This window comes from Fusarium keratoplasticum, chromosome 2 (genome assembly GCF_025433545.1).
Source record: "Fusarium keratoplasticum isolate Fu6.1 chromosome 2, whole genome shotgun sequence".
In the NCBI taxonomy this organism is placed as follows: Eukaryota; Fungi; Ascomycota; class Sordariomycetes; order Hypocreales; family Nectriaceae; genus Fusarium; species Fusarium keratoplasticum.
In genome coordinates, this window is record NC_070530.1 from 2787590 (window position 1) to 2804888 (window position 17299).

The 17299-nt window shown below is 52.9% G+C and overlaps 5 protein-coding genes across 5 annotated transcripts; 1 reads left to right on the plus strand and 4 right to left on the minus strand.

Annotated features, from left to right (window-relative positions):
* Positions 1 to 313: 313 nt before the first annotated feature.
* Positions 314 to 1455, plus strand: NCS57_00277800 (LigB domain-containing protein; the record flags this gene model as incomplete). The annotated part of the gene is made up of 4 exons (XM_053052797.1): positions 314 to 517; positions 566 to 738; positions 785 to 945; positions 995 to 1455. 4 exons carry the CDS (start codon positions 314 to 316, stop codon positions 1453 to 1455), a joined length of 999 nt encoding a protein of 332 aa, XP_052918043.1.
* Positions 1456 to 1826: 371 nt separating this feature from the next.
* On the minus strand, positions 1827 to 3403 carry NCS57_00277900 (RNA 3'-terminal-phosphate cyclase; the record flags this gene model as incomplete). Its single annotated transcript, XM_053052798.1, has 3 exons — positions 1827 to 2890; positions 2942 to 3128; positions 3224 to 3403. The coding sequence occupies 3 exons, from the start codon at positions 3401 to 3403 to the stop codon at positions 1827 to 1829; spliced, it is 1431 nt and encodes a 476-aa protein (XP_052918044.1).
* Positions 3404 to 4928: 1525 nt separating this feature from the next.
* On the minus strand, positions 4929 to 5806 carry NCS57_00278000 (uncharacterized protein; the record flags this gene model as incomplete). Its single annotated transcript, XM_053052799.1, has 3 exons — positions 4929 to 5187; positions 5238 to 5524; positions 5597 to 5806. The coding sequence occupies 3 exons, from the start codon at positions 5804 to 5806 to the stop codon at positions 4929 to 4931; spliced, it is 756 nt and encodes a 251-aa protein (XP_052918045.1).
* A 2223-nt stretch (positions 5807 to 8029) lies between these two features.
* NCS57_00278100 (uncharacterized protein) lies at positions 8030 to 9112 on the minus strand (the record flags this gene model as incomplete). Its single annotated transcript, XM_053052800.1, has 4 exons — positions 8030 to 8366; positions 8423 to 8693; positions 8931 to 8940; positions 8999 to 9112. The coding sequence occupies 4 exons, from the start codon at positions 9110 to 9112 to the stop codon at positions 8030 to 8032; spliced, it is 732 nt and encodes a 243-aa protein (XP_052918046.1).
* Positions 9113 to 14726: 5614 nt separating this feature from the next.
* On the minus strand, positions 14727 to 16219 carry NCS57_00278200 (uncharacterized protein; the record flags this gene model as incomplete). Its single annotated transcript, XM_053052801.1, has 2 exons — positions 14727 to 14772; positions 14817 to 16219. 2 exons carry the CDS (start codon positions 16217 to 16219, stop codon positions 14727 to 14729), a joined length of 1449 nt encoding a protein of 482 aa, XP_052918047.1.
* Between the last annotated feature and the right edge of the window lie 1080 nt (positions 16220 to 17299).

Below are 17299 nucleotides of genomic sequence, written 5' to 3' on the forward strand. Positions count from 1 at the left end.
GTGTTGCTAGTGGTTCATCCTCGCGGGAGAATCCGATTGGACTTAAGCCAGGCCAACTTGATACAGGCACAAAAGCTTAAATGAACTATTAAAAAGGACAGCATACCGGACAAGGTCGTTTTAATAGTTCCTTACAAACCCAACGCTGGTTCCCCAGTTTTAAGCGCGCGGTAGATCCACACTCGAGGAATCTCCCGGCGCCGCCATCAGGAAATACGGATATAGACATTATAAATACCGATCCCCGGGAGCCTCGTTCTCCTTTTAAAGGGTTCAATATCAAGTTCAGGGTGAGAAGCCATTGTGAATCAACATGACCCAGTTCAGAGCTCTGATCGGCCTCGTCTCGATTGCTGTCGCCATGCTTGCCCTCTTTGGCGCGGCGCCCCTCAAGGCTTTCTCGTCGACGTTGCAGAGGGTTGGGCTGGATTGGTATGGGCAGCAGAAGAATGCTAGTGCTTCGTTGGCGACGCGATCAACTACAAAGACACCAGTTTACTTTTTCAGTCATGGAGGTGTAAGTCGTCTTTGCACACATATAGAGCACTTTGCTGACGGCCCTCAGCCCGATGTCCAGTACAACACGGAGCACCCCGTGTACCCAGTCCTCCAGAAGATCGGGAAGGAGATTACACAGCAAGTCAAGCCAAAGGCTGTTGTTGTCTTTTCAGCTCACTGGATGGGTAAAGAGGACGCTATCCACGTCAACAACGCCGTTGACACTGACCTGATTTACGAGTGCGTTGTCTGCTGACTGCTCGAGCCCCTGCTGACACGTCGATAGCTTCTATGGGTTCCCTGACCACTTTTACAAGGCTGAGTATCCCAGCAAAGGTGACCCTGAGCTCGCTAGCAAGATCATGGTCATGCTTTCAGAAGCTGGTATTCAGTCTTATGGAGTGAAGCGCGGTCTTGACCATGGTGTCTGGTCTGGATTCCACGTCGGTACGTGTATAGAGCATCCAATGCATAACATATACTCACGCCAAGATAGCTTTCAACCCAGAGACGAACCCCTTGAATGTTCCTCTGGTGCAAGTTTCGCTCTTCAAGAACGAAGACCCCCACGCTCACTACGCCCTTGGCCGTGCTGTCGCGTCGCTTAGAGACCAAGGCATCGTCATCATTGGTGCTGGCATGTCGGTGCACAACCTACGCGACATGCACTTCATGTTCGAGGGCAAGACGGAGCCCCTGCCCTATGTCGTGAGCTTCGACAACGCCCTTAGAGACGCGGTAGAGTCGGACCCTGCCGTGAGAGAGGACAAGATGGCCGCCGTGTGTAAGCGTGGAGACGCCAAGCAGGCACATCCCTTTGCCGACCACCTCATGCCTGTATATATCGCTGCTGGTGCTGCTGGCGAGGACTGGGGAAAGAGGACGTGGACATTGCATGAAGGAAGCTTCGGTTGGGCGCAGTATCGATTCGGAGAGGTGCCTTCGTCATCATCGTAGGCTTGGGCATCGCCGAAAGTGCAGCAGTCGGAACGAGAACGATAAGTAGGATGGGAGGCGAGGCAGCAATCAGTCCGGGAGTTTGTTTCTATTTCGACCCAAGCTGAACCCTCGGTCAGCGGGAACATGGTCATTTATACACCCAGCGTCCCAAGATGGTAACACAAGGGCAATAAAGTCAGCCATCGTCTATGTGAGGCCCCTCTTGGGCATCGCGGACAATATTCCCGCCAATTCACCCCGCGAACACGTCACTAGTCACTCCACGACGCACAGCCAGATATCGTCATTGGATGGGTCGAGCGGAAAGGATTTCTGCGCCCACATGGTCACAATTGTTTAAGTAGTAACCCTGATCAGGGCTTGGCTAGTTAGACTTTGGTGCCGGCGCCCTTCACCAAATCGCCTTTGTTGTAAAACTCGACACTCGGAAGCAGTTCGCGGACCAGCCATCTCGCCGTCTGCGCGTGCAGTGAACCATGTCCAAAGGGTTCATGCGTCTTTTCTTTTCTCATTCGTCCGTTGCCGATGTCTAGGCTGCCCATTTCGCCGACGAGAATGTCGGGCGAAGATTCGTCGTTGCGTGGGATGGAAGAATAGCCATCGCAGAGTGCTTGGAACACAACAACTTGGTCCTGAAGATGGACATCTGCCTGGCCTCCTGCAGATGTCTCCCCATATAGACCACGGCATACCTTGCTAGAGATCTGTGCCGAAAAGTTCTCCCTATTCTTGGTCTTCTTGGGTATAGATCCCAAGAAATCGTGTCCCCATCGGATCCCCGACCCTGAGTGAGCCACCAGGAGGATGTACCACCGTGAATCGAGACTCGAGTCCTCAACCAGCTTAAAATGGACATTTGACCCAGGATATAGGTCTGCCAAGTCCTTTGTGAGTGATGCCTGGAGCTTCTCCTGCACGCTGATAGGCACAACCATGCTGACGTCGATAGACTTGACTTCATAGGACTGTGGGCGTTCGGGGGCTTTGAACCGCAGGCTCTGTCCTACCTTCAAAGGGAAAAGCTTGATCCATATCTTGCCTCTTGACTGGGGGCCAAGGCTCCAGCCGCGTCTGATCAACCTCCTCTCGACGCGGATGGAGAAGCGATCCTCCAGAGTAGGCAGAAGCACTTGATCCAGATACTCAAAGCTGAGGGAAAAGGACACATTTGTGCCCCCTGATATCTCGATCTCCACCGGCTCGTCAGATTCGTTGCCTGCAAAGACCAGAAACGGCAAAATCGCTTGCAGGATGAGCAGCGTACTGGCTGAGCCAGACTCGGCCGAGATGCTGATGTTTCGCCGAAGGAGATCAGCTGGACCACGACGGGGGCAAAAAGTGACTGTTCTCGACCCCACGGTCAAGCCCTCGACGTCTGCGTCTGTTGCCTCTGCCAGAAACTGGATGGCCGTGGCGTGCTGGCTTCTGAGTCCTGCGAATCGTAAGCAAAGCATCCAGACGCGTCGGTTGGCGCAACACTTACCTCCGCGCTCACGTCCACCCCTGATATCGGAAATGGTTACTGCCTGGCCGGTGAGAGCTGAAAGAGCGATAGCTGTCCTCACTAACTGCCCGCCACCCTCTCCTGTCGTTCCAGAGATTTCGAGGGGCTTCATTTTGAGGGATGTGGCGGTTTGAGGGGATGGGTCTTTGTCCTGCAGGTTGTGTGCCTAGAAGTTTCGTTGGCCCAGGCTTCAACTATTACAAAGCAGTCGCGTGGCACGAGGCGAAAAAACTGAGGTTCTCGTTTGCACCATATACCTACGATATATAATGTCCATGGGATCCATTGCGGACGATCATTTCTGGGGAAGCGTTTGCGGTGGTTCGCCTTGTTTGAGTCACTGGCCGGGCTCGCTGTGACTGTGTTAGTGGCTGCAGTCCCGCTGTCACTTACACGCAGGAACAGAATGGCAAGGCAACCAGGCTGCCTACCCAAGAACATGGGTCAGGAACCATTCACGCGACAGCCCCAAGATTGACGAGGGATGGTCATGATCGCCGTGAACTTCAGCACAGAGGACATGAGCCAGAGATTCGAGCCCAGTTGAAGCATTAATTGAGCTAGTTTTGCGACAGCTGGATGCCTCGGAGCTGTGGGTTCGTAATGACTGACCTCATGCATGCTCAGCCATCATCTATCGATAATAAGCCGGCATGTCCGGCTGTCCACAGTCTCGCGCTTCGCTCTCCGGGCAGCTCGGTCGAATTATGAGGAATACGAACATCACACATGAGGCCTCAATATATTATGAGACCATCAAGCCTCATGCACTTTGGCCATCACCTCCTTCAAACGCTTCAGAGTCAAGATCCTGGTCGGGTTGGGGGCTATCACCCCGGCCTAATTTCTGTTCGGTCGGACCCCAAAGTGAGTTGGACTGGCCTCATTTCTTTTTTCAAATGATTTATCCTCCTGGCTTCGGCGACCGAGTTTAAAGCCATTTTTGCCTCGTTTTCCTCCTTCTTCTTCTGTACTCGGTCGCTAGCCCTCGGTCTCTGGAGTTGGCAGCTGAACTGGACACGACTTACACGAATGGCCTTCCGCAATCCACTCACAACCCGACGCCAAGTCACATAAAAATGGCTGTGCAGTCATGATGGGCCATGACCTCCGTATGATTGACATTCATCATGGAGAAGACTTCTGTTCTTGGAGGGAAAGCCGAGGTTCGTGGCGACCTGCATACGCAACATCCCAGCCTATCACAGTCCAATTGGGCCTCAAGATACCGACCGAGTCATGATCATCGCCATGAGCCACCACCAATTGAGGCGAACGGAGGCCAAAGGCCACCGGAAGGGTTTGACTCGCTTGATTGTGGCGTCGCGGGATAGACCTGAAGGCTTGAAACCATTGATTGACACGGGTTATATCGAGTACCAAACTAGGGCGAAATAACCGAAACGAATATTAACCAAACGACATGTTCGAAGAAGCAAAACAGACGGGCTCCCCCCTGACTACCATGGATGTCCAATCTAGGCATGAATCAAGGCTGTGCATATGTGGCAAGCAAACGCAAACAGAACCTTGATCAAACGTCAACCTTGACCTGACATCAAGTCCTTGTCCCCCCAGGGAAACAAATTTTCCTCCTGGGAAGACAGCGCCTTCCTCCCGAAACTCTTCCCGAAACTCTTCCCAGAACGCATACTCCTAATGAATGCACCTTCCTTTCGAAAGTCCTCCTTTTATGGTTCAATACACCTCCTGAAAGTCTCCGGAAGAACACATACTCCATCCGCCCCTTACCTCCTCTCCCTCTATCTGATGTCCATCCCATGCAGCCATCCATGCAAGGTGAATCCTTTCTATCATCATCATCATCATCGACAGCGAAAAGGACCTGCCCTTCACTCAACTCCTTTCATAGTGCGAACCGTTTTCGAACGCTTCGGACAACACCGATGGGCATCTCAAGCGAGGGAGCCTATGCAGTCTTCACGCATCCAATCTCTCTACTCCTTCATCGAGGTCCTAGGTCTGGCTTCTCCTCGATGTTGGACTGATCGACACCGGACTCTGACTCGCTTCCGATCGACAACTTGCGTGGGTAGTGAATGTCGCCAACAGGACACTCGGGAAACAAGTTCATGACCTCGTCGACATCTTGATCGTCCCTGTTGTCTTCCTGGAGATACGACCAGGTCCTGTCTTCGGTATCTTCGTCAGCATTCCCGACCATGCTAGCGCCGTCGTCCGGGGCCGAGTGTGTCTGGGAAGCACTTGGCCAAGGTTAGCAACTCGAACATTCTGGAGAGGGATGATTCCTTACCTTGACCCACTCCCCGTGGTAGCTGCATCTGACGGAGGGACTGGTTGCTGGGCGTTCGGCGGGTAACGATAGTCGCCCCGACCAACGTCCTCCTGGTAACCGCTTTGCTGGCCGTCGTCCTGGTTGTTATACCAGTGATACTCCTGCTGGTAGTCGTCGTGCTGGTAGTTGTCGTACTGTTGGGCACCATACTGGTACGCATCTTGGCCTTGCTGGCTGCCAGGTTGATGGTTGCCTCGCCATCCATCATAGGCAGTGGCTCCTCCATACCCGAAGGTCCCGTCACCCTGAGAATGGTCTGTGTCAGCATGGCCTTATACAGGATTGGGCTATCACCAGTGGTGGAGTTGGCAACCTACCAAACCGTTCTCTCCATCAGCACCAGACCCCGCGGCCAAGCCATATCCGTCGTGGCCTGCAGTATCATACGTTCGAGAGGGGTCTGCGGTCTCTGCGGCCACCGGCTCGTATCGATATTGGCACTGTTCATCCCGACAGCACCAATACCCCTGATACCAGAAGCCATGGGTGCAATAAACCCACGCGGGGTAGATACGCTCGTCACTCATGATGGCGCAGGTGTTGACCGCAATATTTGGAACCGGGGTCTTGGTTCACCAGCTGTCCTCCAATCCCACTTTCTTCTCAGCCTACTAGGAAGCACCGGTTGATGAAGAGAAAAGGATGTCTGGAGATGGACGGCGCTCAACACGATCAGGCCGGCCTTCGGGAGCAGCGGCAACACTCTAGCGGCGATGAAGGATAGGGATGGCTGGACAACACCTCCTTTCGGATCTCGGGGAAGGCCTCGTTGTCGCGGACTATCTCGGCGAAGTCTCGAGCAGTTGATCAGGGAGAGGGGTCGGGGTCCCAAAGCCTGGCGAAAGTCTTGGAGTTGCTCACATACGACGAACGACAGTTGCCGGCTGGAGAGACTGCGGTTCCTAGATCGAGAGCGGTGTTTCCGTTTGAGGATGTAGAGGATCGACTTGCGTTTGGCTCGGATGGATTCGATCGCTGCGATTTTTTGACAACGAGGATCCAAGGGGTTAACGATGGAAGAGGTGCGTGTGACTGCCTAGGCAGAGCGAGAGAACTAGCTGACCGGGAGTAACAGTGAGGAGCAACAACAAGACCATGACAGGCTGGGGAATATTTTGGATTGTCGACAACTTGGGGCACCGACTCAAGCTGCCTGGAGGATGATGGCACACTATGGCTTTATAACGACAAGATGGAGAAGAATCTTTCGCCCTCCGCCGTATGGACGATGTGGTTCAGTCATCAACGGGGGAGTGCGGTCTCGAGTTATGCTGCCTCTGATGAAGACAGCCAATGACATGCCAGGAACCCCCGGCGTCGTGACAATGAGGCGGACCATAGCCCTTGGAAAAGATGAAAAGGCATTCATTGGGGGATTTCACCGACGGGCTCCTAGTGCCCAGTCCCTCGCTCACCGACACGGCATTGGCTCCGTTGCTGAAACGCCTTGCTGCACGTCATGGCGGAATTGGTCGAAAACGAAACGGATCGAAGGAGAAGGCACAGGACGTGTCGTGTGTTGAGGCTGGGAAGACCAAAGTGTCGCCAAAGCGCCACTCCACGATGGTAGAACCAAAGTGCCAGTGGGAGCCAACGCATCGCAGACGGCTAGAATTCGCAAGAAAAGCAGAAAGGGGCAAAAGAGCAAGATCAGAAAAGATCCGGCGGGAGCGCGGCCACTCTTAACTCCCTCCTCCCTTGGGTTGAACACCCTCCCAGTCATCCGCCCATCCACCAGAGAGCCTACATACCCGCCGGCAAGCCAGTGCGACGTGTGCGTGGGCTCGTCCATTCGAAATGGAGATGACCCTGGTTTTGGCGTCTGTCCCGTTCAGGTGGCGTCGGTCGCCACTTGTCCCCCTAGAACTCGGCTTGCCGCAGATCAGGGCACTGCAGGCTACAGCTGCGGGCTACTAGCTATCAGTGATCACAGTGGTAGTTTCTTCCCTGGAAATGTCCTGGGGAGTGCTTTGGCGGTGACTTCGCCCACCGATGGTTGCAGGTCTTGGAGCCCCCGCATCCTATCTCTTGCGCACCGATCAATGTACTGTATCTGCGGGAGCCCGCTACACGGGACGATCTAGATGGGGGACGACATGGCGGCCGCCTGCACTTAATCTCGCAAGATATGATGGGCAGATGCAACTATCCCCTTTGTCCCGATTGGCATTTGAGGCATAGCCGACAGCGTGATGGCTTGAACCCTTGGGACCCAACACTTCCCCAATCGGAAACGGATGGCTGGGAGGGTTACAGCAGCTGAATGCTCCATGGCACTGTCATTCGATGGCCACTGCATAGGTCTCAGCTGCAGAACGCAGCCAACATGCGTTGCCAGTTCCGAATTTATTCATGGCTTGGGATGCAGCCAACAAGCAGATCACTTGGCGTTTATGGTTAGTTCAAGACAACTCCACACCATCACCAAGCCAGAGTTCGACAGGCTCTTTCAGCTCGTCTATTCAGTCTATGAAAACGGTCCTTTACTAATCCCAACAAACCAACTTGGAATCTATTCTAATAATACAATCTGTCAAGTGGCAGTTGTGCCTAAACCTAGTGAGTGCTATCTAAGACGAACTAACTCGTAGGAGAGGAAAGAAATACCGAGAATGACTATAGTACAAACTCGAAAACAATCCATCCAACCGCGAAACAGCCAAGACACCGAAACCTTTCTAATCTTGTTGTACACTTCGAACACCAATCATCGCAAACGACATAGTCGCCAACCACACTAGCCTTCAGGCCTAGTGGCCTCCATAAGAGCTACCACCATGGTTGGGACCATCGCCACAGTCGGGATAGTCTGGATTCGGATAGTACTGGGCAGGCCCATGGCTGGACTGGGTGTTTGCGTCGCCGTATGTGGCGTAGAAGCCGGCAATCGCGTCCCTAGCACTATCCTCCCTCTCCCTCTGGATGTCTCGACCGGACTGCGAAGATCCGGACGATGCCACTCGATGTCTGTGGCCTTCTTGGACAAACGACTCGGTCCGGCGGGCGGGATCCTCGAGGTCGTCCCGGTCACCATAGAAACTCACGCGGGTGTTGTCACGATCCGAGGAGGACCGGCTGTCTTGGACACTATGAAGCTGGTCAGCAAACGCCAATCATGTTACGAACACACAACAGCAACATACCTTCCCTGATAGGCTCGAGGCGTGGATGGAGCTTGGGGATAGCCTTGAGCGTCATAGTCTGCCGTCCCATATTGCCCCCCTTGGGGAGCGGTATAACCAGCATAGCCGGCAGTAGCCGTGTACCCAGAGCTCGACGCATAGCTGTGGGTGTATTGTTGCTGCTGCTGCTGCACTTGAGACTCGGACGGCTGGCGTTGTCCTCGATGATGCTGCTGCGTCTGCTCCCTGCCCCGACTGCGGCGTTCTCGACGGGAAGTGCCACGGTGGGTATCTGATCGATGGGTCATGATGGAACAAGAAGCTGGATTCGGCGGCGATGAAGCAAGGAAGATACGGTCGATGACGGGAAAGTCTTGGAGAGAAGGGACTCGAGGTCCTTGGCGAGCGACAGTCGGGCCATTTTATCACGACTTTCGAAACATCGCAGGCCAGCAGCACAGCCCAAGGCCGACCCATGGCAGATTTTGTGGTTGAAGCACATTTCGGTACCTCTAGAGGCAGTGCTCACAGTTGCGCTCCTAGTGGTTGAAGCTTGGGGTTAGTTCGCTCCGGGAGCATGATGGAAGGACAACGCACGCCCCAACAAGATGCTGCCGGAGCATCCAGAGCCAACCAAGACCAGACGGTGCTGGCCCTGTTGAGATGTACTACCCTTTCCAGGGGCTTGAAAGGTAGCCGTCGTCGCTTCATCTGTGGCTAGTCGTTCGGCATGCGTCAGGGGAAGCTTGGTCGATACAGTAGCTACCTGTATTGCCCTGCTTTTTTTCTGCGGTGCCCTGCTTAGGTCATAGGTGGCAGTGTTGCATGGCCACTTGTCTCCGAATCGACGAGTTACCCCTTTCCTAGTGGGCAAAAGAAGGCATCCAGTTCGCCCGTGGGACGTGGGTCGCCGAGGCAGCTGTTATATCAGGTGCAGTAGCTTTTGCTGCACCTCAAGGCTAGCCAGGAATTGAAGTACGGAGTATATCCCAGTTGCAATAGAAAGTTCTATTTACTGAGGGTCGAAGACTGGAGACGGACAATTCGATATGGGAGTCGAGGGAGTTGAGCTTCGGAAGATACAACAACGGCGGCGACAACGGCGACGACAACGGCGACGACAACGGCGACGACAACAGTGACGACACATGACCGGCAATTTCCTGGGATGTGCTTTCAGTCATGTCGACTGACGTATTGTTGGAAATCTGTCATGGCTGATGACGGGCCAATGGCAGGCGTCACGGGATCTTTTTGGTCGATCACTTTGTTGTTTGCAATTAATTGTTGGATTCGGTACTCGAGGGGTTGAAAGACGAGAAGATGGATTGAACTTGGACAAACAAACGACGCTCCATTCATGAAGGGGCAACAACGGTTCATCAAGTCCAATCTCTTTTCTGCAGACCAAGACATAGTGTCCATGTGGCTGCATGTGTTGGTGCAAGGATTTAATCCTAACCCACCACGAAACTGAATCACATACGCGCACAGCAAATTCATCACCAAAGACCCCTGTCATTGTATTTCGCGCAACAAGACAGAGTTACACCAAAAGACGACAGCGGCAGCTGGCATGGCGCGGGTAGATTGAGAGTGTGCTTTCAATGGAGGGTTCATGCAACATCACGTCGCATCGATGTACATGACAGCTGAAAACCGATGCTACCTGACATTCCTTTCACTGCGGCTGAAGTGGAAGAGTGTCAATCAATTCATGGAGAATTTTTGACTTGATTGAGACATGCGCTACGCTACCTCCGCTACTTATCGATTTCCTTCAACAGCCGCGTTATCCGACTTGGCTTTCCCCATTCATGCCCGTGCCTTGGGTCTCTTGATCTGAGGCCTCTGGTGTTGGTTCATTCGACACTCCAATCTCTTGCCGGCCTTGAGATTTTGTTTGCTTCCCCAACCTCATGCAAGCCTCATCACACGCTAACTGACCCTCGGGCCAATCTTCCCCCATCACACTTCAGAACGGATGGGCAACTCTTTAAATAGCGTGCTTGATGTGCATTGGAAGCACATCGAATGGCGTGATATTATGCGCCGTGGCTAATCCCTTGCGAAGCTGCCGTCGATACAGTTGAGTCGAGTCGAGTCGAATCTCAAGCAGGATCGACTCTTGGCTGTCTGTGTCGGCTTCCGCAGACAAGGCCTTGTGGAAGGATCTCTCGATAAAGCCTGCATCACACGAGATGCTTTTATGTTGCTTCATGCCTGTCAGCAGCGGGAACAGGCTCAGGTCAAGACACTCACTTCCTGTTATTGGGTGGGAAGCTTTTACCCCACCCTCCATTCTTCACGCGGGCCGTTACGCGCTGCTGGAAGCTGAGAGTGAAAGCCCTGTCCCGGAGGTGGAAACTCTTTCGTCCCGGCCAGGGGAGTCCCGAGGTCCCCCCATCTCGACGGCTGCGCCGTTTTCCTCGCCTCTTGCCGCCTCCACCAAGAAGGAGAGGTCCCGGTCGACGGAGAGATTGAGTCCCTCCCAGGGGCGATCGGCGGCACAGAGCCATTCCAATGTTCGAGGTACTGGGTCAGGGTTGTTGTCATCGCTGCCTGGAATCCACGACATGCTGCTGCTGCCGCTGCTGCCTTCGGAGTCAGGGTGAGAGTCAATGTCGTGGCCGCCTGCCGATGAGATGTCCTGGGCAGGGCTTTCGTGACTCAGGAGAGAGCAAGTGTCGAGGCTTTCTTGCCCCGAGGCCGTCGAGACATGGCACCAGGAGGAAGAGCTTGAGGATGTCATAATGCTTCAGCAGTGGGTCGTGCGCTCTACATCGAGAGAAGCGGTCTTGATTCTAGGATCTACCATCGCCCTTCCCCAGCAGCTCTGGCCGATCCTTCTAATACCCGTATGGGGAATGCGGCTCAACTGAATGGAGGCCTGAGGCCGTGTTGCGCTAGCTCATGGAGTCGGGCCTCTATGATCCTGCCCGAGACTGTACACACATCTCACACATCCGCTGTGAACACATTCGCAACAGGTCCCAGGATACCGCTGCTTCACAGCAATATCCGGACGCAGATCGGGTTAGGCTGGAGTGGCTTAGTTTTTGCAGTGTATATGGCTGGCTCCAAGAGCACACACAGCAGCACGGCAAGGAATTTCCATAGCCACAAGAGGCTGTCGACGAGAGAGGCTATGCTGACGTTTTGTTTGAACGTGGTACACATCAAGGGATCGGCACTTGCTTGACGCCGGACAGCATGTCACTCTCCTCGCGCCAGCAGCCACGACACACGCTTAGCCTTGGGGCGGCTTGGGCGGAATGGTTGGTTGGGGGAAGCTCCAATTGGTACAACCTTCAAGCTCACATCACAGCCGCGGCGAAGGCAGGACAAGCCAGGGGAGACGTGGGTTAGCGCCTCCACAAGTGCCTCTAGATACGAGCATGAGCTGTCTACTCTTGTCACCATCGCCAGCCTCATGGCGCTCGAGTTTGCGGTTCCATCATTGAGATGCTTCTATGCAGTCTCGATGGGGGCGCAGTATTGCCGCAGAAACCTGGGCTGCGCTGCACATTTCATTTCACCCAAAGTGCGGTACATCCCTTGCACCTTGCGCCATGCATCGTCCGCCTTCCATTATCCGCTTCATTACAACGACTGGATATCGACGTTTATACAGTTTGGTCCACATCTTGACGTGGTCTCTTGTCAGCCAGCGCTTGACATGATTCCGTTCCCCCGAACATGGCACCTGCTTGGTGTCACAAAGCATGGCGCATCCCGCGACATGGGGGGAGCGCGCATGGCGGCCAACGGTAGTGGTTTTCCCCTGTCACATGGAGGATTAACTTTTCGAGAACGAGGCGAAGGAGGAAACCAGTGGCAGTGAGTCGTCCGACCAGGTTTCCCCTTCTCGTCGATAAGGCCGAGACTCCCTTGCGCTAGAAGCCGCTGGGCCTCAGATTCGGAGAATAACATGCTGACAAGGCGTCCGCGCTAGACCTGTGGGACTCAATCCTCGACACCCCCCTTGTACAAGGACATCTCACCAAGCTCCATAGAGAAACTCGCCTGACGTAGCCGTCCCTGTTGCACAGGACGGAACATCGGGAGTCCAAGGGTACAACCAGGAACCGGAGGCCATGTACAATGCAAGGCTGTGAATCAACAGCATGCACGGTTGTACTGGGGAGTGCGCCTCCATGTGGTTTTGCGCCTTTGTGCATATATGGAGCTGTACTAAGCCAACGCCCAGTGCAAGCGGCTGCCAGCCCTAACGCGACATTCACAAGAATACTTTATATCAAGTATTTAGCGAATTATGGAGAATTAGGAGTCCATCTGATCGTCACCTGCTATTTACTGAGCAGCATGTTTCCAGCCCCGTCAGCAACACCAAGGCGGTCTGGGATGAGGCTCACACTTGTCAACCTCACCTTGAGCCTCCTGCTCAGCGGATTCAAACGTTGAGAAATGCATCAGACAGCACCTGGACGGTTGAAAATCAAACGAATATTTCCGTCTCCAACAGCCGTGACGTCAAACATGTACATGACAGGTCGTGTCATTGGTGGCCTCATGCGCGCCGACTGAGGCTCCGCAGATCGACCACCCACAAAGCCGGGGTAATGGCCGCAGGCGACACGTGGGAAAGGAACCGTCTCACCGGCTAGCCCCCGTCGGTGGTCTGGGGGAGGGACAGCAGTTGGCCTGGGCGCGATGTGCAACGGGTCACTCGAGATGAACTATCCGTACCTCGGGAGGCAGTGTAACTAGACTGCTGTCATGTTGATCAACTGAGCCTCTGTGCATCGACATCAGAAATCAAGGCTTTACAGCATTGCTTTGTCGAGTCTTGCGAGCCCAACGAATTGGGCCGAGACGACATCTGCAACTCGTAGAGATGCCTACCACCATGGTATGTAACGGCACACCCTAGTTGCACATCACGGATGATACCGAACCACTCCATCGGAGTCTTTTGATTTGCAGTGCCACAGAGAAGGGCCGAGGCAGAGACGAAGCGAAGAGGCATTGGGTGTGATGATTCGACATCCCCAGGACGCCCCGGGGTGGGCTTGTTCCTTAGCTTGAGGCCGTCCGCCTCACTTTTTCCATCCAATGCCCTGTTACATCAAAAAGCAACATGCAGTCAGAGAACCAATCAAGGCGAGGTGAAAGCCTCCGCATCCTCAGAGACTCACATGTTCCGGGGATTATGTCGGTGGGCGTGCAGGTCTCGACGTGTTTCATCGAGACGGGTGGTGGGTGTGGACTCGTCAGGGACCAGGTCTGATCGATGATGGTGCTCCCTCAAATGTGACCCATGGTTTTTAGACCACTTACACGCGACTTGGTGAGGATTCGTGTCCTCATTTTTCTTGGTGCCTGACGATAATTCCTGACGAGTCGCCGAGTCATGGGATAGGTGCCTGACGGGGGAGGAGACGACGCTTGCGACTACGGGGTGATACTGCAGCTGACATGACCCCCATCGTGTCAAATCAAAGTGTCTAAACTCTAATAAAAGTGATATCCAGGCCCAGTGAAGCTATTGGCTCAGAATCGGCTCATCTGTTCTCACCGATTGAAGCGCTGTCCACCAATCACCACGTGCTAATGACCTCGGTTGGGGAATAGGCCGTGCTTATTAGACAAGCCCCGGAAGGATTTTAGGTCAAAGATCTTGATGGACAGGATCAGCGTTTAATCCCGAGGCGAGGTCCGGGGAAGATGGACGACATGGCTCCGTGGCCTCCGGTGTTGGCCCACTTTTCCGGCCCGTGGACGGAAGGGCATGGTATCAAGGTAATCATTGTGTGCGTCCTATGATCAAATCATGGTGGTTACGATACAAGCCAGTTTTAGGTACCTACTCAATATACATGGATCATGACGAAGTGCATCATTTCCGAGTGATTACAGATTAGCAGGTGCTCTTGGCGTTGCTTCGAGCAGTACCTAGCTTTGTCACTCCCTTCGCGCCGTGGATGTAGGTACTTGAGAAAGAAAATCTTAGTACTGCCTTGCTCTTATAGGTTTCCATGTTTGGTTTGATAAAGTCATAGATAGGTAAATGCATCATGTCTTACTAGGTATCTGTTCTAGGTCGCCAGCATCATAAACTACCATGCCAGCCAACACCTCAGTCTGGGTTTTCAGTAGTAGGGAAAACAATGCAAGATTTCCCCTCAAAACTTGCAACGGGGATACTTGTTAGAAAGAGGGACAAAGACTGATGGGCCGAGGATCGCAACACCGGGTTTTGGGACAAAACCGCTTAAAAGTGGCATCCTGAGCTGCCATTTTGCTCCATTCTCGACATTCCTCGGCCAAGCAGGGGGTGGGCGAATCCTGAAACCTACCCATTCTACTTGTCCTCTTGACCAGTCGAGTACACTGGCGTCTCACCATGACTGGTCTGTCGCTCCACTGGCACTGCGGATGGCAGTCGCAGTACCATGGGAACCGCCCGTTATGGCGAGGCTCGTTGAAGAACTCTGTCCAGTTGCGTAAGACTTTCCTTTCGAATGCGATGGAGAGTTCTTCATTCATGGCCGTTCCCGAGTCCTTGCAGCATGCCAAACAGTCCCACCATCTAAACAGCCAGCCGATTGGCTCCGACGGATCATGGCATGGTACAGCTTTCCACTGAAATCGCCATTCAGCCAGGTTCCTTCCGTTCCAGCTATGTCGAATCCCGTTTGGATAATTCTTCAGCCATGCAGAGCGGGGGCAGTATTCCCGGGGAGATGTTTCAGCTGAAGGGTCGGTGGCCCATGGCACGGCTGACAGGTGAGGGCATTTCGTACGGAGCTTTCGGATGTGCTCAAAGGCAAATTGGTTGGACAGTATCTTGAGACGATTCGTGATCTCTGATGCTGCTCCTGAAAGTGTTGCGAATTTCTTCAATGCCATCTGTTCATGTCGGGCAAAGACGTTGGCCTCGGATGCACCCATGGTCTTGAACCGATGAAAGCGCAGCATGTCCAAGCAGCCGCCGACAGGCCCTGCTAGGTTATCGAGCAAGAAATGAAACCGATACTTTAGGTTCGCTGCGCCGTAATCGTTTGCCCCCCAACCTTCACGGCTAGGGCCGTACTCCTGTCGAATCCGCATGTCCGTCATCATCTTGGCCGAGTACGTGGCATACTGGTCGCGGAGATTACGAAACTTGTCGAAATATTTCAGACACCCCTTCAGACCTATTTCCTGGACTATGAATTCAACGTCTTTGGGGCACCGCTTTTCCCTTAAGCGTATGTAGACGTGAGGGCGCGGCCACGTGAAAAACTCGATCTTTGGCGGATGGGCGAATTCGACCGGGTGGTTGATCAGGAAATACTCGTAAAAGCATGGCAGTAAGTAGTCAGAAACAAAGAAGCGTTTTCTGACGCTTTCCTGCAGAACCTTTGGTGCGCGGCACTCCCAGAAGTTCTTGGCCTCGTTCTCTGACTGGCCTGGCTGTACTGGTTCGGTCGAGAAACGGATGGTGATGTTGTTCGGGTCCGTGGAATTGACGCTCTTCGATATGTTGCTAATGAGATGATAAGCATCATCTGCCTTTGCAAGTATCATCAGGAGCGCGCCAACAAAGTGGCCTCGTCTCGGGGCCTGAAGATGTACCACAATTTCCTCGGCGTGGGTCACCTCGAGCAGCCCCGGAGCAATTGGATCGTCCAGGTCGCGAACAGTTTCAATAGCGCGATAAGTATGGCCCTTTGCTTCCCAGCAGTACTCAAACTTGAGCCAGGACCCATGGATATAAGCAGAGTCTACCCATATGCTGAGCTTGACAGGTTTGGTAATGTCGGGAGAACTCGTCTCGCGTCTGGCGACAGCAACGCATGGGTCCATTAGCATCGCCTGTAGCAGCTGAAGATGCCCAAATCATGTCCCTCAGTTCAAATGGGAGATGAAGAAGATATCCCTGGTGCTCCATCGTGATTATGAGGGAGAAGATATTTCGAAGTTGTTAGAGGCAGTTTCCAAGGATGTTGATGTAAACAAAAAGCTGAGGAGTAAACAACAAGAGGAGGGCGGTCACTTTATAAATAGCATGAAAACTCAGAGCTTGACTCACCCGGACCAGGATACTTTCTCAACGCATGCACGTCGGCGCTATGATAGTCGTTGGCCGGAACTGTATTCACGCAGCTAAGAGAAAGCAGGTAAACGTTAATATAAATCTTATCCTAATTATAATAACAAGAATAGTCTAGAATCATCAAAGAATGCGTAAAAAGTTATAAAGTATTAATTCACTTAATCTTATTCTTTAGCATACCTACTTCACAGCCCTTGAGCCCATTTAGAGGTGCTTTGCCGTTCTTGACCCGCAAGTTACTTGAGCTTCATTGTGCTTAGACGTGAACCTGTTCTTTAAAAAAAAAAACAAATGGCTACAGATTTTGGGCTAGAGGGGCCTTTGTTTTGGGGATGATGGCATGTCGGATTGAATGTTGGAAAATTCATCGTGTTCCTTCAAATGACACCCAACCTTACCACTCCCTCTGCACCGTTGACCCAGTCGCTCTTGAAGCAATGACATTTAGTTAATTTTCTTTTCTTCCCATACCTAGGTGATTTTTTGCGAGATGCCATGGTAGAGGACCAGGTGTTAACTACCTTAGGGGGCACTTTGGTCTCTTCGCATGGTGTTGAATCTCACAGAACAGAGAAGGACATATGAGAACTCTTCTGGGATATTACGAAGTCAAGTCACTTGCTCATTAGAATGGACAATACATTCAATGGGGTAGCAAATATTTCAGTTGTTTTCTATCTATACTTGACTTAGTCTTGATCACATCGATGAATAGGTCCCTCTCGCAAAATGGAACCAATGCGGAGCACTACTCTCCAAACACGACCTCCTTCACATTCAAGATTCAGTCTATATACAAAGTCGTATGCGTCTCTATGCTGGCACCTTGAAGAGGA